This window comes from Pleurodeles waltl, chromosome 6 (assembly GCF_031143425.1).
Source record: "Pleurodeles waltl isolate 20211129_DDA chromosome 6, aPleWal1.hap1.20221129, whole genome shotgun sequence".
In the NCBI taxonomy this organism is placed as follows: domain Eukaryota; kingdom Metazoa; phylum Chordata; class Amphibia; order Caudata; family Salamandridae; genus Pleurodeles; species Pleurodeles waltl.
In genome coordinates, this window is record NC_090445.1 from 688,064,872 (window position 1) to 688,089,863 (window position 24,992).

General features: G+C 42.9%; 1 protein-coding gene across 1 annotated transcript in view; it reads left to right on the top strand.

Annotated features, from left to right (window-relative positions):
* The window catches only part of CHST15 (carbohydrate sulfotransferase 15), a 466,150-nt gene that overhangs the window by 407,297 nt on the left and 33,861 nt on the right, over positions 1-24,992 (top strand). The window contains exon 7 of the mRNA XM_069239132.1: positions 10,103-10,259. Within this exon, the coding sequence (XP_069095233.1) occupies positions 10,103-10,259 (157 nt within the window). The remainder of the gene's footprint in view (positions 1-10,102; positions 10,260-24,992) is intronic.

Consider the following 24,992-nt stretch of genomic DNA (forward strand, 5'->3'; position numbering starts at 1 on the left):
TACATATTTTTTGTACTAACTGTAATTTTCTGCTTATAATTTAAGGACTGTATTCTGATAGGTGATTAGTGGGAAGGATTATGCTCAAAATAACAGGCCTAAGATTGTTATTGTGTGCGTCAGGATTGAAACAAGATAGGACTTACAGGAAAACTCAGAAACCCACTTGCATTCTAATAAGGTCAAGTTCTCGCTTGTTATATCACACAGAGTCCAGCTACCATATTCATTTAGACTAGGAAAAACACCAAGACTAGGGATAACTGGAAGATAGAGGCTGGAAGGTAAACTAGACCACAGAACAAGTTACAGGCTTTAGAACAATTCTGGGTCTTTGAGGTCACCAGATGCAGAGCAGGAATAAGAGATCTTGTTACCACTTGAGAGGTGTCTGGCAACACTTTATTTTTGTTGTGGCTTTTGCTCATGCTAGTTCGTCACATGGTTCTGCGTCCTTCCACTTAATTGTTTTTTTCTACCCCATTTTCCCCCTCTTGTCATAGTTTGTTTCTACATTCCTATTTTCAATTAACTTTGCCTGCTCAGTGTTTCTGTAGCTTTGGTGTCCATCAGTCTCCTGGTTGATGAGAGTTCTCATCACCACAACTTCTAGTGTGTTGCATGGGTAGCCTTACATCTTATCGTAATCGCTCCTACTTCCCACTAATGTTATATTGGCGTGTTGTCTATAAAGAAAGCTCTGCAGGACTACCTGTACCCCCTTTGGTGAGATGCCCTGAGATGGTTGGAAGGGCTGGGGTACATGACTGGCTCTCTATGAATCTACCCTCAAGCTTGAGAGAATGAAGCCAATTTGCAAAGCTACAGTCCTGAATGATTCATTTGGATGACATTTTTGATTATGAAAAGCTACAACAAAGGTTGTAGGCCTCAAGCATTTATGACAAAAAAGCATATGTTAAAACCAGTGGAACTGTATGAGTGGGTTGTTATAGCACTGTGTTAAAGCCTTGCAGTTAGGTATTTTGTTACATGGAATGTCACAGGTTGCTTTGGTAGTCATGGGCTTTGGTGTTAGTTACTCCATTTCTCAAATCCTAGGGGTAGAAAAATCTCATTGTGATAATCCTTACTAGATACTGTTAGGATGAACTGGAATGCTTAGTTCTCTCCTAGACTCTGAAAATCAAATTTTCTAAAAAATACTTACATATGCATGTATATATAGAGGGTCAACAGAGGAGACCTATTTGTTCAGTAGTTTGTTAGTTTCATTCTCATTCTGGTCAGCCTTAAACAGCAAACTGGGACAAGAAGTCAGTCACTTTTTGTCAGTCTTTTTTTCTGTTGCTCTGCAAGTGAAAGCATTTTACCTGATCGCGCAGCCATCTGAAAATGAGTGTGCTTCAGTGCTAGGACTGGTTTCCCACTTCTCTAGTTTTCTACTTTCTCCTTTTATAGGTTGCCTTTCATTTCTTTCTTCTTTCTTTTTAGAGTATCCTGAAGCTCAACATGCAGTGCTGTCAGTCTGCTTGCAACTCATTTAATTTTACATTTTTAATCATTGTTTTACTGCCCCAATCACTCTGCCAGAATTAGACTCATTATGTTGACTGAGCTGAAATCTTATCTCAATGATACACTGTGCACAGTAACAATCCAAGATAGCTACTCAGTACAGTGTTTACTGAGCGCCCACTTTGAAATGGTATTATGTATTTTTATCATTGGTTTAGCAATCCAAGTTGACTAACAAGTAGTATCAAAACATGTTGGCTGTATTGTGACTTCAAAACAACAATGCACTTTATACAGAACATTCCAAGATGAATGGCAGCTTTTATGTATGATTTAATGTTTACTGTACCCACCACAGTTAGGTAGTGGCATGTTTTATTTTTTCAACTTTTATTCTTCTAATTTCTGAGTTTATGTTGAGTTTATGAGTATGTGTTTTATTGTGGATGGGTAAGTGGGTGAATGCAAGAATCAGTTAGTTGGTGAATGACTGGATGCATGAGTAAAAGGATAAGTGACAAAGTGCACCTATGATCACTTATTGAGTGTCTAAACTCACCTGTGATTGAAGAGTCACTTTAATTGATAAGCCAGGGTAGTTGGCATTTACAATGCTTGTCTGCGTGCAAGTGGAGAGATGTATTTCTTTACCTAAAATGCACAAAGCTTTTGACCCATGTCCACACTAAACAAAACCATGCATGTGTTTTACAGCTCAGACAATCCGTATGTGTGAGCAGCTTCCCACCTAAAGACAGGAAGTACAGGCAGTGTCTGGGTGGTGTTTTGCATAGTACTTGAAAACTGTGTAGTACACTTAAAATGATCAGTAGGTAATATTCATTGCTTCTGAAAACATAAGCACTGCAAAGTCCCATCTTCGAGCCCACTATAGAGCGATTTTAACCCACCATGGAGATTTTTTAAATAACGTAACAGAAAGTTTTAATTCTACTGAAGAAACAGAGGCTAGTATTATGCTTCTCTCAAATGTACTGCTTGCTGGAAATGGCCCTTTTTGCAGTGTTATTCGCAAACCTTTTGCCTCTGACCGCTTGTTTTTGACTATGTGCTGCATTCGTTTTTGCTGGCTTTAGGAGACTGGGCACTTTACCACTGCTGACCAGTGCTAAAGTACAAGTATAGTGCACCATGTGTGCCCAGGGCCTGTAAATCAAATGCTACTAGCGTGCCTGCAGCACTAATTGTGCCACCCACAGAAGTAGCCCTGTAAACATGTCTCAGAACTCCCACTGCAGTGTGTGCAATTCTGGACTGCCAGTTCGACCTGGCAAGTGCACCCATTTGCTATGTCCAAACCCTCCCTTTTACTACATGTAAGACACCCCTAAGGTAGGCCCACGGCAGTCCCATGGGCAGGGTGCAGTGTATTTAAAAGTTAGGACATGTACTGGTGTGTTGTATATGTCCTGTTGGTGAAATAGTGCTAAATTTGATTTTCACTGTTGCAAGGCCTATCTCTCCCGTTGGGTAACATGGGGATTGACTTGAAAAATCTTTCAAGTGTAATTTCCAATTGGGAGCAGATAGGGTTGTGGAGTTTGGGGTCTCTGAACTCACAATTCAAAAATACATATTTTGGTGAAGTTGATTTTCAAATTGTAAGTTTGAAAATGCCACTTTTAGAAAGTGGGCATTTTCTTGCTTAACCATTCTGTGTCTCTACCTGGCTGTTGAACACACATCTGGGTCAGGATGACAGTTTGGCTGTTTGTGAATTCACTCCAGACAGTCACACAAAGGGAGCTGAGGTGTGCCCTGCATATCCTGATGGGTCTTCCTGGGCTAAAGTGGTGAGAGAAGTTGACACTTGCACCTATAAAGGGCTGTTCCTGTCCTTACACAAAGCAGTCTCCAACCCACCCCCTGGAGTGTGTCTGGGGTCAGGGCAGGAAAGGCAGGGTCTTATGCACTACAAAGACTTAGGGGGTCATTCTGACCCTGGCGGTCATTGACCGCCAGGGTCAACGACCACGGGAGCACCGCCAACAGGCTGGCGGTGCTCCCAAGGGCATTCTGACCGCGGCGGTATGGCCGCGGTCAGAAACGGAAAACCGGCAGTCTCCCGCCGGTTTTCCGCTGCCCTGAGGAATCCTCCATGGAGGCGCAGCTTGCTGCGCCGCCATGGGGATTCCGACCCCCTCACCGCCATCCTGTTCCTGCCGGTTGTGACCGCCAGGAACAGGATGGCGGTGAGGGGTGTTGTGGGGCCCCTGGGGGCCCCTGCAGTGCCCATGCCAATGGCATGGGCACTGCAGGGGCCCCCGTAAGAGGGCCCCTAAAAGATTTTCAGTGTCTGCTATGCAGACACTGAAAATCGCGACGGGTGCTACTGCACCCGTCACACCCTTCCCAGTCCGCCGGCTCCATTCGGAGCCGGCTTCCTCGTGGGAAGGGGTTTCCCGCTGGGCTGGCGGGCGGCCTTCTGGCTGTCGCCCGCCAGCCCAGCGGGTAAAACAGAATAACCGCGGCGGTCTTCTGATCGCGTAGCGGTATTCTGTTGGGGGAACTTTGGCGGGTGGCCTCCGCCGCCCGCCAAAGTTAGAATCACCCCCCTAGTCAGAAATTAGTATAATTATTGGACCTCTGAGATCAAAACTTTAAAACACTTCTGAACTGAGGACATTCTGCAAGGAAGAAGAGCTGGATGCTGCATGAATGACTGCCCCTCTGCCTGTTGCTCTGTTGAGCTGGCCTGCTGCTTGCTGCTTCTGCCCCGGGAGTGAAAGGACTGGACTTTGCTTTCTACATCATGCTTGCCAAGGTTCTCCAAGGCCTCCTGTTAAGAAGTCTCTGTACCATCAAAGACTTCATCTGCCAGTGTCTGGGCTCTCTTGCTGAGACTCGTGACTTGCAAGTGGTGCCAAATCCAGTTCATGGGCCCTTGGAAGTGAGCTCTGGTGCAACCAAGAAGAAACCAAGCACATTGACTCTCGAGCGTCTTCGGAACCTTTTCTACTGTCTGACTCCATGCCACCGCATGCACTTGGGCCATGGTCCCTGCTGAGAGCAACGACCACGACCTGCAACACAGGCCTGGTGCTACCGCAGCACTTCTGAAGCCTCACCATAGTGTGAGGTCTGAGTGTTGTGTCCCCGATGTCCAGGACACCAGACACCCGACTCTGCTGCAGCACCTGTGGCTCCATGGCATGATCGCGACACCGTGAAGTCAACACATTGAGCCTTGACCTGTTGGATCATTACCTGGTAGCAGTAAGGAACCAACGCCACACAGGAACCAGCAATGCCTTACTTTCCCAACTCTGTGCAATATCTTTGTTTCCTCACCGTTTTCCAAGGTACTGAACCTGGGATCCGTGCGACTCTGTAACCGGCCTGCACTCCCTCACGAGTTTCATTGAACTGTTGGGAATGACTTTGTTATATCTCCAGTTGGAGCGATTGTGTTTCTAAGAGCTTTACTAAGATTTAATCTTTGAAAAGTTGTGTCTTTACTTGTGTATGTTGGATTTTTTTTGTTTTGTTTTACTCAGGTAAATATTGGCTACTTTTCTAAACTGATGTTGAGTACTTTTGTGGTGTTTTTATTGTGCTACTCTGTGTGTAAGTACAAATACTTTACACATTGCCTTGGTGATAAGCCAGACTGCTTGTGCCAAGGTACCAAGTGAGCAGGGGTTGCCTTAGCGGTGTGACTCCCTTACCCTTCCTAGAGTGAGGGTCCCTACTTGGACAGGGTGCAAACCACTGCCAACTAAAGACCGTATTTCTATAACTAGAAATAAAGATGTCTCTCCCTTTTGTGTCAGTCTTACGCCACGTGGTGGCATAGATTTTTGACGCATTCCCAGGTTTACAAAACCATGTAAATCTGGGAATGCGACAAAATCCATGGATGTTGTGTGGGAACACCCACGCAACACCCATGGGAACTCCTCCATGATGCAAAGTGAGGCAACGCATCGCCTTGCGTTGCATTGCCTTACTCCATATGTACAAGGCCAAAATGACTTTGCATGGCCTTGTAGAGATGGCTCAGCAGCCTGTGCCGTTGCCGCATCAAAAAAAAATTACACAGTGGCAGCACAAGCTCCTTGTAATAATGGGCCTATGTGTTTTACATTGAACTAAACAACATTTTTAAAATGTGGGATTGAAGTTTCTCATCACGCTCTGAGCGCTTTTTAATTACATAATTACCAAGCAAATGCTCAAAATGATTTCTTGATTGAACACCTCCTAATTCGCTATCTACCAACAAGAACTCTTCATCAAATGTCTGTCCATGTTCAGCTAATCTCTGGGCGAGTTATATCTTTTATGATGGCCTGATTTAGAGGAGGGGGATTAAAATCAAACTCCAACAAGCATTTGCAATGCAATAGGTCTTACATTTTCTTGAGTTAGAGCTATTGGTGTTGTAAATTCAGAACTGGACTTTTCTTGCCACATAAATTGGTGAACCCTGTCTCATAATGTTGTTGTTTTGTGCCATGTTTCGGGGGTCACTGGTGGCTACTGACATCAGAAATCACAAGCCCTTGAGGAGAGACGAGATGACTGCATAAGCTGGAAAAGTATTTTCTTTTTATTTTAACATAATGAAAAGTCTTGCAAACATTCTTTCCTCACATTTCACGGAGCAGAGCATCCGGAGAAAATTTATGGCCCCAATAAAGGAGAAAAGAAATGCCATGTGTGCGATGTTGTGATTGCTGGCAGGGTGGGACCTTGGGGAGAGAGACTCCAGATGTGAGACTAAGCAAGTTTCACATCATTGCTTCTAGGTTTAGCTACATTCTACCAGCAAGGGCATATTGTGGCTTTTGTGAGCAATGACCTAAACGACAGAGTGTTTCTTTTATAAAATAAGCTTATTTTAAAAGCCAGAGGTTAACAAGGACAGAACTAGAATAAAGCCACAACAAATGTTGATTTCACTAACCTAAGTTGGGCAATTGAGTGCAGCAGTTCTGAGTAGGAGGGTGGTTATAGAAGACTCCTATTATCAATTTCGGGCCCTTGGTTGGGACTGTATAGACTCTCACTGTGAAAAGTATTGCACTGCATAACCTGTGGCTGTAATGCATTAATCGGTGACCTGGCAATATACATAGGGCATTATCAATTGTGCAAAATAGTAACCCTTGTATTCTCTATACAGTTGCACGAATATATTACTTGAGGAGTAGTTAAACGTCACTATTTACTTATCCCTATATCAGCGTATATGATGCATTGGGTTAGTGTATTTAGTATACGAGATAGTCGCTCTCCCTCCCTGCTGGCCTTGCCTTGCTCACATGAACTCCACATATAAAATTTCCTCAGAAGTAATGCCTGACCAGGCTTGTGATAAATCTTTGCGAGGCCTGAGACAAAAACCTAATGAAGGGCCATGGTCGCTTATTTCGTTATTTACCAGGTGCTGCAAAAGCTTGTTTGTAATTATTACAAAACATGAGAGGTGCTCCAGCGAAAGAGAAAATATGGCTTATGGCGCCATCTAGGAGTGTGTCCACGTAATCTGCCTCTTTATTATTGTGGTAGACAGACTTGCTTTCAAAAGAAAGTATTTTAATAAATTATGCTAATAGGGTATCGGGCGAATACAACAGGATCTGGGTCAAAATACCCTCCGCCCTCCCGTACCCGCCCTGTTCGTGCCAACCTCTACGCTTTTGAAAATATTTTCAACAACTTCGCTTCTGTTCTATTAGGACATTGTGTCTGTCTCTCGATGATAAAGAGACGCCAACTGCTTCGGCGTCAGCGGTGCTCCTGCTTACAATCTCCCGTGAGGCTTGGGGATCAGCGCTATGAAAGAGCCAGTATACGTTTGTAAACTTATGGAATTCTGGTCCTAAATTTCAAGGCGGTTGCTGCTGTCGTATCAGTATATTGGCATCTGGGTGTCTAGTTCAGGAAGATGGGCCTACCACACCAAAGAGATAGAGTGTCAAGACAAAGGTGAATTGTGTAGGGTTGGACCTTCTCCCGGACGTAGCATGGCACAGTCCCCCCACACCCCCAACACACAAACACACTGACAGGTCTGTCTATTACAGAGCTCCCCATGCTGTTGGCGAGGACAAGAAGGCAAGATTCACTCTCTGGACGCGGGGGCCTAACATAAAAGATTGAGTCACTGCAGGAGGCACCTTAAAAACAAAGGCCGCACTTTTGGTTTCTCTCATCATTCTATTACCCCTTCCTCGAGTCTTATATGGAATGGTAATAGCCCTTCCTTTAACCGGAAAGTTCTGCCGTGCTTCCTGACAATTGTGTCCCCAAAACCAGACGTCGAGGTCTTAGATAAAATATTCCAGGCTGTAAGTAATTGTCCAAAAGTCAACTAATAGGTAGTATCAAAACCAACGATTAAGGCTTAGTCTTTGTTTTAGCTGTTTCGATAGTTGTAGTACACCATGCCCTAAACTCGGGTGTTTGTTACACTGGTGATTGACGTGCAAGATGTACGTGCCGTCCTTCCCTTCCACCATGCAGTGCTTCAGGAAGTGAGGTCAGAGCATCTAGTGGTCAACCCAGTGAACCATTCTTCAGCGCAGTGACAATGACATGTTCTCTTACAAGCATGTCGCAGAAACGCTTTAAGAAATATGTACCCGTTGCTTTCCCATACTTCAATAACTTATTTTGAAAGACAGAACCCTTTTTACTGCTATTTTCAGTTCTCACCACCTCAGCTCAGAGTCACGACTACTCGATAGTCTCCTGCCCTCTTTTCCTGTTATTGCCATTATTTCCTCCTACAATCTTGACGATCAACTTTATGATGCGTAAGAGGTTCTCTGAATGTATCACATTAGGGTGCTGGGCTATGACCCTCCCTTGCAGCTGAGGTAAGTGAAAATAATTTTAGATATATGTTGTGTGTGTGCTTGTGGGTAAAAGTGTGCTTATGTGACAACAAGGGTGTATATGTTGAAATGTGTGTGTATGTGTAAGCATGCATGCGTGAATGAAATCAAAAGGTTAAATAGTGTGTGATATCACCTCTGCTACCCCTGGCATTTTGGTCAATTGACGTTCATGCTAAATGCTCCCCTCCCTAAGAGAGAGGACACCCATGGCGGTGGGCGCATTTTGCTTTTTTATTTTGAAAAAGAAAATCCTGCTTTCGAATTTTCTTTCAGAATTAAAAAAAGAAAACAGTATGGCGCAAGTCTCTGTCATGTTAACAGTTCCATCCATCAAATTACAAAAAGCTGTGGCACGAACCACGACTGTTCTTGTAAAAATGACCCCCAGCTAGGTGGTCGATTCTAAATTTTGCAGGTGGGACTGTGCAACTGAGTCGTTTACTTCGTCACCCTGGTGCAGAAATGGGCCTCCTGCCCATATCTAAGTTGGGCCACAAGTTCTGCCTTTCTAAATCTGGTAATCACAGGTCTCGAAACACTGGCCAAACCATGGCATGAAGGTGTGGTAGCCAATGAGGATACCGCGTCGCCATACTCGTAATGTTTTCTTGTTAATGGCCTTGGGTATTGCATGCTTTGTGGCTTTTGGCATTGGTATTTGGTCTATGGGAATTCATTTGGAATCCTCCATACAATAGGAAAAAATGTATGTGTATTTTAAAACTGCAGTAAAGAATGGCTGTGTCTTCTGACAATGTGTGTGTGATACTGCAATAGTAAGGCGCAATGGGATTGGTTATAAGTTAGGTGGAGAAGTATTCCCTGTTGAGATACCACTCCGCCCAGTTATAGCTGGTTTAGAGTTGCAGTACCTAGATTTCCCAGGTGTATGAACACCGGGCCAAGTTTGTAAAATCACGTCTTCTGAGATATTGTGTGTGCGATAGTGCAATAGTAGGGTGCAATGGGATTGGTTATAAAGTAGCTGGAGAAGTACTCCCAGGTGAGATACCACTCCGCCCAGGTATAACCGGCCTAGATTTCTCAGATGTGGGAACACCCGGTCCACTTTTGTAAAATCACATGAAGCTTGGGCTGTTAGAACAGCCAAGCCACACCCTCGGACCCCTGCATGATCTCCTCCCATGGCTCTGGTGGCGCATGGAGAGCTCCCCCGCCAGCCCACGACCTCTGTTGTCCCCTGGTGTCCTTATAATATACAGACGTTCAGGAGGCAGGCAGAGCGAGGCATAGTTATAGTTATAAATATGTTGTCCTAAAAGAAAAAGTACACGTTAATGCTGGAGGAGAGCTGGGATGGTTAGTAAAGAGAAGTATGAGGACATGCTAGATCAAAGAATGAACAGGAGGCAGACGGCCTAGTTTGGGCAGGCTTGAAAAGAAATTGACATGGACTCAGTAAAAAGGAATAGGAAATCGAAAATTAACACACAAACATGATGGAAGTGTTTGCCACTAAAGAAGGGAGGGGGTATTAGAGCCCTAAGAGGTAGGTAATGTTTAAGGGTGGGGAGATTGGTTGGAGATGACTGTTAGCCCGTAATGTAGGGGCACTGAATATATGCTGCTAAGCCAAATGTTGTCATATATTGTGAGCTCTGCTTGATTCCAAGTTGGTCTTTTCTGCAAAGGTAAGAGCGTCATGAGTAGTTCTTTCCTGAGTGATGTCGTGTAAACCTGGCGCTTCTTATGTATTATGGACTGTGCAGTTTACTGCTTTCTGTTTCTTGCAGGTTATACTCTGACTATTTGTACTTTGCACCTGCGAATAAATCGGCAGAAGACTTCCAGGAGAAGGTTGTGGAGTCACTGCAGCTCTTTGAAAATTGCTTGCAGCACTACTCCTTACGTGCTTGTGCCTACAGCGCCTCCCTAAACGATGCCATGCCGGTACGTATATAGCTGCTTCAGGGCACAACTCTTAAAAAAGAAGTGGGTAGACTATTCAAGTTAAGCAGTATGCAAGTGACATTATGGCCCATGACATGACAGCACATGATATCACATGTGGCATCATAGGTAGTGGAATCACAACCTATGACCACACAAGAAGTGACATCACGCGAAGTGACTTCAGATCTTAAGACCACACACATATGTTTAGCAGGTCTATCATGAGGACAGAAGGGCGTATTACGATTTTTAACAAATTAGATTTTGCATAGGGATTGTGCCAAAAAAAGAGATGCAACTCTGACGCAAAAATCTGGACCTCAATTTATACATTTAGGCCCATATTTATACTTCAATTGCTCTGAATTTGCGTCATTTTTTTTACGCAAATTCGGTGCAAACCTAACTCCATATTCATATTTTGACGTTAGACATGTCTAGCTTCAAAATATAGGAGTGTGCACCATTTTTTGGATGCGTGCACCTACCTTACATCAATGAGATGCAAGGTAGGCATTCCCATCTAAAAAAATGTGCTATACCCATAGCCCCATATTTATCCCCCATGCTAAAATGATGCACGGGTGGAAGGAGGGGCTAAATAATAATAATTTACCACCTGGGTCAGACCAGGCGTTAGGGGACCTGTGGACCCATTTCCATGGTTAAACATCAGGAACACCCTCACCCACACCAGAGGGACACCAGAGGATGGGGGATCCCAGGTGAGTAGGGCAATTAGAGGTAAATATTTTTTTTTATAGTGCCATCGGGGGCCCTAACTTGGGGCCCCCTGCATGGCACAGGGTGCAATGGCCATGCCCAGGGGGCACTTGTCCCCTTTGCTGACCATTGGGGTGGTGGGCATGACTCCGGAGACCGGAGTCATGTTTTTAGTGGTTATGTGCCAGGAAATGGCGCTAGTCGGGTTAGAGGCATTTTTTTTGCTTCTAAGCAGGCTAGGGTCATGTTTTGACGCACAACCCCCTCCTTCCCTACCGCCACCACCAACCGGCTAGTGTCTTTTTTTAAGACACTAGCTCAAGTTTAGCTCCGGCTTGCGCCATTCCTTTAATATGGCGCCCGGCTGGTTCTGTTTTTTGTGGCAAAAAGTATAAATCTGGGCCTCATTTTTTAAAACTCTGCCACAAAAATATTGGCACAAAGGTGAATCATGTCAGTAAATCTATTCAGCTTAATTGGTTGCAATGTCTGCATTTTAAAATATTGTATGACGTTAAGGCACCTGCCGCAGAGAACTTCATGTGCTCAGTAAATGTCAGGGAATAATAATAATGGTATTTTTTATTTATATTGATAGGTAGGTGAGTTACTCCTTTTAAAAAAGAGATCCTTTTGTGTCTTGCAGCTCATAAATTGTGATGCTTCTAATATAGCACAGTGATCTATAAAGAACATGGCTCCTACACCTTGTAACCCTTGATGCGTTACAAAACACATCCTGCTGTACATTGACTTATACACTTGCATGATTTGTTAATGTATACATGTAATGTAAAGCGATCAGACATCCTGCATTGGGGTGAGTAGCACTATAAAAGAAATAAAACAAAATAGTGGTATTTAAATTGGTATTTGTGTAACTACTGGGAAAGATTAACACATCTGACACTCTTACAGTGCATGCATAGCTCTTATTTACAGCATTGAACAAAGTCAAAAGCATCTCTCTCCTAAGTACTTGAGAAGTAATTTCATGGTGTGTGCTTTTGTTTACCCTTCATTGAATTTGCATCGAGGTGTGAGGCTCCCTAACAAAAGCATGCCTGATGGTCCCTTAAGTTTGACCTTTGTTTTGGGCCAACCTGGAATTAAAAATACGAGGCACCCTTGCCACCTGCACGTTGCTGCTCAGAAAGAAAGCAGACAACGTGCATATGCTGCTGAATGTGCCCCGGTGTCTGAAAATTACACCAGGACCAGTTCAGCATATTTCACTGGGGGTCCAACTTCTTAGAAGGGTGGACAGCGTCCACCCTGTGAAAAGCGTGGTTGGATGCCATCTACCTGGGTGTACCTCCGACTTGTGCCCTGAGCTTGTTCGTAACTACTGACAATGTAGGTTAAATCACTGCATTGTTTGAACCATGCAGTGCGCTTCATACAGTGCGCCATATACACTGAAATCAAAGTAAGGAGAAACGACTGAAATAAAACCGCTACTGTAGCATGCTGCAATGAAACACGGATTGCCATACACAAAATGTACTTCAACGATCTATACAACTACGTAGCGATGCGCATTGGCAAAGTAAATTGGTCTGTCTATTTTGTAAGTGAAAGTTCTATGACCCGCCACGTGCCATCACAGTTGCAGGGCCAACACTGTACTACAAGAGGGTATTATAGTATCATGGGGGACCTCACCTGGAGTCAGGTAACAGTTATGTGTGGTAAGTCATCGAATGTTAGTAGAGTGGTCTGGTTGCTCCTGGTCACCAGATACCATTTTCCAGGTCCGGGCTTTCATTTTACAAACTATTTTTTATTAGGGATGATAGTTCGTTTGAAATTAATCAAGACTGAAACTTCCAGAAAGTTCTAATTTTTCAAATGAAGTCTGGTACTGGAAAAACTGTGTTTAGTAGCATGGGGCCCATCTCATCGCCCTAAAAATGTTGTAAAAGTGAAACCTACCTGCCACGGAGTTCTAGGTAATATTTGACACCTTCCGCGACCCTTGGGCTTTTAGAGAACATCACTTTGGAACCTGAAAGATGTGGTTTCACTTTTATCAATATACACATGGGACTGAACATTCCTCCTTTTAAAATGATGTTGGCTGAAAGTCCAGCACTCGTTGAAGGAGTCGCAACAACATGAAAACTGTGTAGTGGTTGATGCTATAATCCGCCCCTTATTAATAATAGTGTTAGAAGCAGAGATGTTTAGGTGGCTTGGACTGTTTTGGAAGTTGTTGCATGGCAGGGCCATGTTTACTGAAAAAAAAAATTGGAATGTCAGCCACAGAATAGCATTGAGCTCTGGTGTGGTCATTAACCTTGCAAGGCGGTGTAAGCTAGGCAGCACTGTTTGTCAGTGGCCCTTTCTGATTTTACAGATCCTGCACAGTCACCTGCTTAGTGGCCCGCTCTCTTGGGTCAGGCGATCCTTTGGCATTCTGCCGATGATTTGGATGGCGTTTGCATCAATTTAGAACAGACCTGCCACATGTTGAGGATCCCTACATGCGATCATCCTTGAGATGGAGGTTCCATTCTGTCCTTGAACCTATGTATTTACGTGTTCTTATCCGTATATTAAAGGTCTCCCCCTGCCCTGTGTATTAGAACTTTGCAACCAGAAGAAGGTTTTCGGCAGGTGTTGGTGGGTCTTACCGAAACATGCATAGATGAAGGCCACAGGCCCAGAAAGATCATTATCTTGGGAGTTGACCTAATCGGCGCAGGTTAAAAGTCCACCCAATTTGACGACAGTGAACAGCTTTAAGAGACAATATTGAAACACTATTGCTAGTACTTATATATAGGCATCAAGTACTGTCTTCAACTTTATAAATGGTTGATAATAACTAGTATTGAATGTCCTAAAGACCTTATCACTTTGTTTCATATATTGTAATTAAGTGTTAAGTTGGAGTGTTATGGGTTTGTGACATATGGGACCCGTCTACACTTTAATTGGTATGTTTTAGAGTTTGAGTGAAGTATGTATGTGTATGAATGGTAATGTTTTGGTGAGAGTGGATTGATTTTTAGGTGTGGGAAAAGTGGGAAGCTTGATTAGTTTCCTATCGCGTTATTTTGATTATACAGATATGTTACAATTTGTACTAAATGCAGGATTGGCTCACTTTATGTTAAAGCGATGTTTCATTTGGGCAATATCAAAAAATTAATATATATTAAAAAAATTCTTATGAATATTTTGGTTTTGGAAATGTTCTGTTTATGCTGGCCAATAATGGTATATGTGGCTCCTAAATTAAGTATTATAGATTTAGTCTCCCTTTAACACTGTATTTGCAGCATTGCTGTGGTTTTAATTGTTTGTCAGTGTCTGTGATAATGCGTCCCTTTATGATAATTTATTACACATCAGGACTCGTTTTAGGCCAATGAATCTTTTGACCCAGTTGAGAGACACCTTAGGACGAGATAGCTAATCAATATGTCGATCAATACGTTAATAATGTCATCAATATTTATCACATTAATACATATTACTTTAGTCAAAGTCATTAATCAAATCAAGATGCTACCTTGACCTTTCAGCCATGAATAACCACATCGATTTAGTAGAAGTTTATGAGTTTTATTCCCTATTAATTACAGTTTAAAAGCAGATGCGTTAATCTCAATACCAAGAAACATAATAGCATAGTCACGATATGGCAACTTTGATAAGCTTTCATTAAAGCATGAATCGTGAACATAGGTCAAATTCAGCAGAGTGTCAATAATGCGTCAGTTCGACAAAGCGTAGTCTCGGTCATTTGTCTGTTTGCGTCAGTTTTGGTGAACACCTGTCCTAACCACTGATTAGCATTCGCATGTTGGGCTTCATGCAAAACAATTTAGAACAACAATTTGGAAAACATCTAACTATGGTCGCTGTCAAAAGTAAGCAGTTGATACCTAGAAAGGAAAAGCAAACAGACAAATCACAAATGCATTGTCATAATTACCCTCCAAAGTTTAGGTCAGCGCACAGGTTCAGTCTTCGTTCTTAGGACATCAGTCTATTTGCTATCAGTCAAAACTCGGCTCCGGGGCAAAAGGGCACTTTCCTCATAAGGAGGTAAAGAGTGAAAATGGACAATCTAAGGGCGAGGATGGTTTTAAGTAAACCAACAAGTCAACAAACAGAGTGACAGAGTTTCTGGATAAAATCAGTAGCATTTCCTAACCCACCTAAATGACTACCCGTAACATGGGTGTTTATCCCTTTTCCATTGTACATTCCCCCAAAATTCTATTGGTCATCTGTTATACCCCACTATCTTTAACCTATCAGAAAATACATTAGGTAACCTAATTCTTCACCCCATATTATTTTACAAGTCTTTGATTGGTCTTCATAATTGACGTCTTCAGAGGTGGCACGTCCGGTATGATTTAATCTTTCTGTAATTCTTTGCACATCTTTTGGTCAGCAGTTCCATTGTCTTCACCGGTTTGAATGACCTTGTACATTACATTAATCTACACTGTTTCAGTTTGTTTTTTAACATTTATTTCATGAGCAGGGAAAAGTATGTATGAGAACGGATCTAACATGGTTACATTTGTCTTCTAATTTGAAGAAAAAGAACAAGCAGGGTTGTGTCCTTTAATGAGTCAGCACACTGCAAAATAGGAAAATGCATTTAATATGAAAGCCAAACACCTAAACTTCGGCTCATGCTAACTTAAGGCCTATGGGGATTTTAGCACAGATTCAATAATGCAGTCATTAGTACAAACTTATTTAAAAGTGATATAAAACATTTTGGTCATTATTATTAGTCTACGTATATATTGGCGGCCACTCCCCGTGGTCACATTTCAAGTGCACGTTTAAGCAAAAATTATTATTATCATTGTTTCTATGCAGCATTATCACACATTAATTCATAAACATTACATGTTAATATAGATTATATAAGTTACGCTCTCTCATCTGCATTATTTTCATTTCTGTTTTCTAACATAGTTTTACTGGAGATGTTTATCTGTGCAATGTTTTAGGTTCATTTTGGAGAGTTGAGAGTGCCATTCCTTTCATTAAGTATTTCCTTGTCTTTAGTGATTACATTGTAAAAGAATAGGTGCTGGTGCCCCACCTTTTGCTCAGAATTCTGCATACAAAATTATCCAAGGTTGCGATGCTGAATACGAAGGCTGCGTATTCTTAATTCCTCCTCATGTCTCTTTCATCCACCACCACACACTCCCTGCCCCTGTATCTCACTCTTGCAGGTCTCTGTTTTCACTCCTTGTCATGGTTTTGCTGTCTTTATCTTCCTACTTATTTTTCCCTTCGATGTTACTCCCTTTCTATCTATGGGCCAAAGTCTGATGAAGAAAATTAAGTGCTGGTCCTCAGAAATGAGTGTCAGTGGGACCTACCTGCAACCACTGTATCAGATTAAGCACTGTTTGTCTTTTTCAGAACTTAAGAAACCTAGACGTTTCTGGCTCCATCTGCCGACCCATCTCAGTTTTGATGTCTTTTGAAAGGCCTTGATTGGTGTCTTTAAAACTACTCCCCATTCATCTGGGGCCCTTCTGCCTCCCACGTGTGGACCAGATCCTTTGGGCTATGGTGTTCTGGTGGCACCAGCCTCGATACCACCCATCTGCAAGCCTTCAGAAGTTCTGGCCTTGGTGATGCTTTGTTCTATTGTCTTTAACGCCCATTCCAATGCTGTGGCCAGCATCCCTTTTTTGACCCATTTTCAGCATGATCGAAGCCCTTCAAATCTGTGTAAATTATTCAGGTGGCTAGAATTAAGTATGAATGCTTTATTTGAGGACAGACCTCTCGCTGGCCTTCTTCTTAGAACCCATACTCTTGCACTTGCAGAATAACTGTGTTTCTCAGATTCAGATACACTAGGTATCACAGGAAGGTGATCTCCTCCCTCGTTATCACACATAGGCTTGTTTATTCTTGGTTCTCTGCAATGTTAGTAGTTTGAACACATCTCCAGTGATAACCCCTTCCTTCAAGCCCTCTGTCTGTTGAGGTTTCTTCTGTTGCATATGTTCTGCATAGAGCAGGGAGGCGCTTGGAATGGCTTTGCTATTTGCATAGCCAAATTTCAAAATCCTTACAGAAATCCTACAGCTGCCTTTGGCGGTCCTGGAGCCTCTTCAACAACACAATGGAGCATTACTATAGCCCTTGGAGCTGCCTTGAAGAAATCCTTTTCTGGCTCATCAGCTCTCAGGAAGATTTCTCAGAGCCAGAGGTCCCAATGTCTGATGTATACTTAATCCTAGTTTAAGGTCCAAGAATATGGCACCCTCTTCCTGTTATTGACCTTATACATAAATAGCCCTAGTCCGAGATGTTGTTATTTAAGCTTTGTATATGTAGGTAAATGTGCTACTCCCACCAGACTGTGGTTGTTTGTTTACTCTGTAGGTCAATATTACCAGTTTCTGCAGATATGCTTGTATGCTGTGTTGCTGTATTTTTCTTTTAGTGACTGCTTGTCAGGTAGAATGAAGGGTCTCCCTAGCTTCCCCTATTGCTAAAATAACTTCTTAGATTAACGTGAATTGCTACATATAACAATGTGAATGTGTCTTCAAAAGAAAAGTGTTTGGAATGTTTTCCTCAGTTAAGCATATGTCTAGGAAGCACTGTTTTTAATTGCTGGGTTTACTAGCAAATAGTAAACCTTATTGAGATAGGGCAACATGTTTCACTGCTTTACTGCTTACAGCAGATTCTTCAGGACCAGAGGACCTTAAGTGGAGATGTGGCTGTCTCTAGAGGTACTATTGCTGCCCGCAGCACTCTGCCCAAACATTAGGTGGAATTGAAATGAGGCAAGGCAGAAAGTAAGTGAAAATAGAGCTGATGCAGAAGTGAACAGGAATGGATGCCTCTGTTTGGAGAGTTAAGCCCCATTTCTCATTGCCTGGAAATGGTAATAGCTTGCGTGATGGCAAGCAGAAGCAGCAGGAAATAACAGAAAAGGTGTCAAAGAGGGGGAGGCTGCTAGAGTACCGAAGTCATGGAAGATTGAGTCATAATTGGAGGCCTTTGTGTAAAAACATGGGGAGAGGTTGAAGGGCACAGAGAGGGAGTGATCATGAGAAGATAAGGTCAGGGTTAATGACAAGAGGTTGGTTATGAGTAGATGAGCTCCACACTACCAAAAGTTGCGATTGGACACTTGGAATACATATTTGGAATACAAACAAAAAAAGAAGGGCACAAAGGAAATAGGAGGATGGCATGGCTAAGAGAAAGGAAGAGGGGGAATTGGAAGAAGACATGACGAAGAGAACGATGGAGGATTGTAAGAACAGGTTCAGCATCAAATGCAGGATGGGTAAAAGAAAAGCAAGGGATCCAAGATCAGGGGAGGAAGTTTGTACTATGGACACACTCAAAGAGATAGAAGTTACTTTGATGAAAGAAACATAAAACATAATTAGCTAAATGGACAAGACCAAGAATACAAAGGACGTAGAAGAGAAATGGGTCAGATAAACGAGCAGAGACTATCATACTTGTGGGTTTTGTAGACCAAAGGTCCCTGATTATCAACAGTTACCAACGTGGGGTTTGTTGAAATTTTCTAATTGTTGCTTTTGGAGATCAGAAAATGCAATTGATTCAAGCAAGATGAGCGGGAACTGAGGACAAGCCTAGGGTATTAAACACGAATAATAAATGGACGTTAGCTCATGTAATATATGCTGGTAGGCTTGCTGATCGTTTCCAGAGAAGATCTTTAAATATATAAAAGTGCTAAAACATGTCCAAATCAGTTATGTAGGTGCGGCCTGGCTCTAATATGAATTTAGGTCCTTTACCGGGGAGGATTAATCCATTTGGGGAGGTTGGTTATAGATCTGTGGCAACATTTGAGTGCACCAACCAGAACAGTGGAATAACAGCACAGGTCAGGTAGGCCCACATCCACTCTTTCTTATTTCACCTAGTAGAGGAGTGAATACCCGGTTCCAAATGCAAAAATAGACATCTGCTGGTGCAAGAATACAGCAGGACAAAAGGATGAAAAGTTGAGAGGCTAAGAAGGAGGTTAGGGTAACTCTATATAAGCAGTTAGGCAACAATGAATGAGGAAACCACTGGCGCACCTGAATACGAATAGAGCTTCAAAATTGGATGAAGAATTTAGGGAAGGATTTTGGATCCCTTACAAGAGCTCAGTGGGTGCCAGAAAAGTTTAAGTATACAAGAAAGTGAGAGAGGCAGGATAGTGTCACCTTTCCACGAGTATCCATTAGAACTTCAGATGCTTCAGGACTGGGTATTGTCCCAGGGTAGTCTTTGAGTGAATTTAGAATCATCCCTCATTTACCATGGCCCAAAATAGGCTCAGTAAATTACTTTAAAGTGCAGGTGGTATGTGTAGTGATGTACTGAAATGCAGGCAAATCATTTTCATCATCCGACAAAGCAATAGACAATTGTGTTATTTATTCATGCATTGCAACCCAGTATTTTATCTTATGATGAAATGTGTGCTTTAGGGACTGTTTATGTTTGTTTTATGAATGTGCATTTAGGGTGCATGCTGGTGTGGTGTGATGTGTATGCTGTCTGATTATGGCCATGTGCAGGCGAGGCTGAAATTATGCCTTGTGGTGTTAAAGATGGGGAGAGAATGCTTGTGTTTGCATGCCAAATAATGAGTTAAAGGACGTGTACTGATCTTGTGTGTTAAGAACTTTCTTGTACATAGAGTTTGGGAGTTGCATGTCGGTTTTTGTTATTGATCAATGAGAAAAATAAGAGAAAAACTAGTTAGAGAATGGCCTTCCCTCATTTTCCTGTGAGATAAAGGCACAAGAACAAAAGCAGAAATAAAATCAGTGCAATTTTCACAGTACTACAGATCCTAATAAAATGAGCACTAACAATAACTGGGTAAGTGAACATCAAAGCGTTCTTTACTTTTCTTTTAACTATAGGGAATTTAAGCAAAGAAAACCTATCATGTGGGGTCCACCCTGTTGGGCACGATTACACAAGACCTCCAAGGGTGAGGTCCCCCGGGCTCCTCAAGCAGACCCACGGTGCTGGTTGGACCAGCAGCAAGTCTGCTATGCTGCTGCGGTGAAGGGTGAACTGGCGGTATTTGTGGATGGACTGGAATGTAGTATGAGTACTTACCAGTAGCTGAGATTAATTCAAACATTCCACCCATTCGTTTTTTGATATTCTAAGGCAGGATTTAAGGCACAACATAATTTTATCAGCAACAAGATAGTATAATTAACCCAAACATCAAGATTAACCAAGATAGCATTCTAGTGACATGCATTAACCTACACAACAGTATTAAAGATGCGCAAAACCGAATCAATTGTATGGCAGCATTACACGCACAATCAATCACATCAACTACATGCATGTTCATTCAATTGAATCAGGCAGCAGTCATTACACTATACTACATTGCACTGCAGTTATGCGGGTTCAAACTTGAAGTTTGAGGGGCACTCAAACTCATCCTTTTACAGGATGATAGGCACACATGGCACCGTGATGATTCCAACGACTATAAAAAAGGACCACTCACCAATATCACCCCTCCTACAGACATACAGAAGACTCTGCCACACCAGTCACTAGACAATGTCACATGGATATTTTAACAATGTATTAGCATAATAGTGTCAGAAAACACCCACTGCACAACAGTGTTAACACAACAGTACAGGAGCACTGAAATGAAATGAACGTGGCAAAAAATATCACACAGAGCTCACAAAAACTATTAGGTTGTTGGTAAATGTAATAAAGCACTCAATCCTTTCTCTAGATGAATTAATGCTGTCAATAGCTGGCTTCTTAGGTTTGCATAATTAAAGGAAAAGATTACTTCATGTGAAATACAGAATTGCATCTGATCTTCTGGTATACAATTCAGATTACTTTTGTGGTACTGTAAAAAGACATATACGAATGTCTAGTACCAGCGTAACTCATACAACTACGTTACGCAGCATATAACTACAACAGTATTTGAATACGCAGAGCCTAGTTAGATGACATCACACCTATACAGTACTCCACTAGATGGCACCACAGGTTAATGCACTAACCTCCCAGTATAAAAGTCACATTATTAACCAGTCAATATCACAAAACCTTTGATAGCTAACCACCCAACAACACTGCAGGCATGGTAAAAAAAAAATCAGCCACCCAACGGGTATGTTGAAAAACATCAACCAATTAACCAACTAGATGAAGAGGGAGCAATATCATCCCAGCTCTTTGGCGGGAAGAGGGAGACCCCAAGGTCCAGTGTCACTTTCAGACTGAAGGAGGGTCTGAACTGGCTCAAAAGTAGGAAGAGAGAGATTGTGGATGACATCTGGGAACCAGGAAGGTCACCAGGTAGTTACTGTCCCAAAGACACCGGCCCTCTCGCTAACAGGGTCAGTGTTTAGCCTCCTATTTCTCAGAAGGTGTTGGAGATTCCTTCTCAGTTCGTTCTGCGTGCGGCTTTAAGTCGGGAGAGTTGGCTCAATTGTCTCTACCATATAGGGGAGAGGTTTCCCACTTGGTGGTTGGTTTCTAAGGGCAGACGGTTGATTGGTGAGACTGGGCGCTGTGTGTTCTTGAAATGATGGTAGGCTAGTGACACCGAGTAGTATCCAAATTCTCCAATATTGCTGTAGAGCAGTGGATGTGTAGGACTTTGTTTGCTATGGTTTCGAGTTATTTATGTTGTGGAGTGGCTTGTGTCCATTGCTGGATACTTAAAGTTGTTGAGGGATCCTCTAATGATATTGGAAAGCGACATGCTGACGTGTATGACGATTTAATGTTTCTGCATTTATTTGAAGGTGCCACGTACACTTGTGATAATAACACAATTTTGTTGCTGCCTGCAACCTTTGTAAAGCTGTCAGAATGCTGAAGTTGATACGTTTGCTTGCAGTACCGAAAGGCTGTTGTTTAAGTGTGCTCCTCTATTGATGTAAAGAAATGTGTTTTATTCTGGTTCTGCATGCCTGCAGATATTTGATGTTGGTGAATGTACTTGAAACATTTAGAGCTGACTGATGCTGTTGATTGCTTCAGTAATGCCGCGTTGTTGACGTACAGCTAATGTTTTTGTCCATCTGTAGTGTGCAGATTTCTGGGGTTTCGTGTCAAGTTGCTTATGTGCTCGTTTAATGAGTTAAATGGGCTGCTATTCGTAAATATTCCTTTGGTGTCATCTAGCGGCTAACCTTCCACAGCACTACTTAAGCTCCACCAGAGTTCACTGTACATAGAGACAAGCTCGACGTTCACCAAGTTCTCCTATCCCGTGCCTAAAGCTTTTCGCGTCCGACGTGTCAAGTGCTTCTGAATGTAAATCTCTCTACCAAAGCACTAAATGAACAATAGTTCAAGAGAAAACATAAAGTAAAATAATTCAAATGACTCCTGACAATAAGTGTCGTGAAAATTTCTAGCAAAATGGATAACAATACTAAGTGGGGAAGAGGAGTGGAGTTTTAGTCAAATGAACTGAAAGAAATGTGACATAACCCTTAAACAAGAACATCTAGACAATGGATATTCATCCAAATCGATCAAGCCATGAAAGCAACAGTCATGGGCCTGGGCACTGCAGGGGCCCCCACTTGGCCTCCAGCACACCTTTATCGCCAGCCTTTCCATGGTGGGGTGACCGCCATGAAAAGGCTGGCGTTAAGGTGAGTTGTAATCAGCCAGGAGGCGCTGAGTTCAGCACCACCTTGGCTAAGTACAACTCAGACCGCCGTTACTCCGTCAGGAACAATGTTCCTGGTGGGAACGGCGGTCTCCTGTTTGGTCCGTCCCCCAAGTTTGTAATGTGGAGGTCTTACTGCCACAGTTCCGCCAGTCCGGCTGTCACTGTGAGGCACCACCAGACTCGTAATCAGACCCTTATTATTTTTTAGTGGCATTGCAAGAGAGTTACCCGCTGAGCTGTGATGTTTGCATTTAAAGGACAGCTATGAAAAAAATAGCATTACATACAGTCTGGGTATATACTAAAATCTATATTCTTAAAGTTCTTTTTTATTTTAAACATTTTTTGCACATTGTGGGGCAGCCCATCTTATACTGTGTGTAAAGCACGTTTAAAATAATATATTTAACTAATAGAGGTTTCATAATGCACAATAGTGCATTTCCCACTGATTAACTTGCACTTATTTGTAATTTGTGTTATTTTATATGCAGTTACCTGAAGATGAAAAACTGAAAAAAGTTACAGAATATTATGTTTTTTCTAGCCACCCCTATGGACCTGAACCCATGCTCACTCACCCCACCCCACTGTGTGCAACATCACAGTCCCCATACTTTTTTTAATGCAGTATGACCACTGACTAGGCCCCCCTGAGTTCAGTTTCAGGCTTTGCCGCCACCTTGTCCAACAGAAGTCCTTTCCATGAATTACCTCCCACTCTCTAAAGCGCAGTTTTCTTTGGTAGTCCCGATTTTCCACCTGCCAAGTGCTATCTCTTGGACTGACACTTCTCTATAGTCCTCATTACGTACTTCTTGCCTCTGGCACCATTTGCAGTAATCCAGGGAAGCTACGTGTTTCAAGTGACAGCAATATTTCCTGTTTAGGACCGGTTTCAATTCCTCCTAATCACCTCAGCATGTCCTTGACTTTCCTCCACTTGTTTCATTGCAATGAAAACTGAGGGCTTGTTATGAGGTACCCGTGACTGCTCATTATTTGCCAATTCTCTACAAAGGCCCTCATTATAAGTTAGGGGAATAAGGAGAAGTATTTTCCACACGTGCTAGATAGCATTACGGAACTTACAACTGAGGCTGACAAGTAGCATCAATATTTAAGACACCAAATTACACGTTTTGCCTTTTTCGTGCCTTTTCCCTTGCTGAATTTCAGCATGTTTGAATTGTCAGAATCTATCAAAGGAAAATTGTGAAAATTATCGCACAGCTTGTAATTCCAATTCCTGTGAAACAAGCATTCACACATTGATCAGAATTAAGCCTAACAATTCTAACAGCTGTGGCTCCTCGCAATGGTGGAGGAGCATTGCCCTACTGGCTAAGGACCAGCAGTTGAAAAATAAAACAATAGCTTGTTTTATTTTTCAGCTGCTGGCTAAGCTGAGCCAGCGTGTGAGTGGAGGGGCTGGGAAATGGGTGGGGAGAGTGGGGAAGAGGAGTGGAAAGCACTTAAGTGCACGTTAGTTTGGTCGGCCGTCTTGGGCTGGCCAAACTGACATGTGCACTTAGGTTTCTCCAACCCGGCTGTGTGACACAGCCAGTTTGGAGAAACTGCACAGACTCCAACGCAGTGTCTGAGCATCAAACCAAGCCGCTCAGACCAATCCAAGCTAGGTATAGCATTAGAGCAGCACCAGGATTGTGTGGGGAGCCTGTGCTGGTGTCCCAGGGACTGCTGGGACACCATCAGAAGAGGAGCGTGAGGCAACCAGCAGCGTCAGAATAGGTAAGTTCATTTTTATTTACCCCTCTATATCTCCTGCCCCCACCCCCCATCGAGATTTGCAGCGACCACTCCTGAATTCTAATGAGGGCCAAAGTCTTATTATTAACCCGTTCTGTGCCCAGGACGTAACCATTACGTCCTGGTCACAGAGCCCAGAGAGAGCGCTAGCGCTCCCTCTGTGGGGTTCCCCCCACCCCCCCCCAAGTCAGGGATGGAAGGGGAAGCCCTTCCCCTTCCACCCTGACCCCCCAACCCCCCCTGTAACGTCAGCGCGCGAGCGCGCGCTGATTAGTCACAGGGTCTCCCCCAGAGCTTCCAGTGCGATTGAAAGAGAAATGCTCAGCATTTCTCTTTCAATCCCATGGGGGAGGCCCGGAGAGGCTTCAAAGGGTAGGAAATGTATTTCCTTCCTTTTGAAGTCTCTCCCAGGCTTTCAAAAGCCGGATTGCTTGCAATCCGGCTTTTGAAACCCCACTAGATACCAGGGATTTTTTTATTTTATTTTTAAATGGACATAAGGGAGCGACCCCTTGGGCAAGGGTCGCTCCCAGCGGGGGCATTTTTTT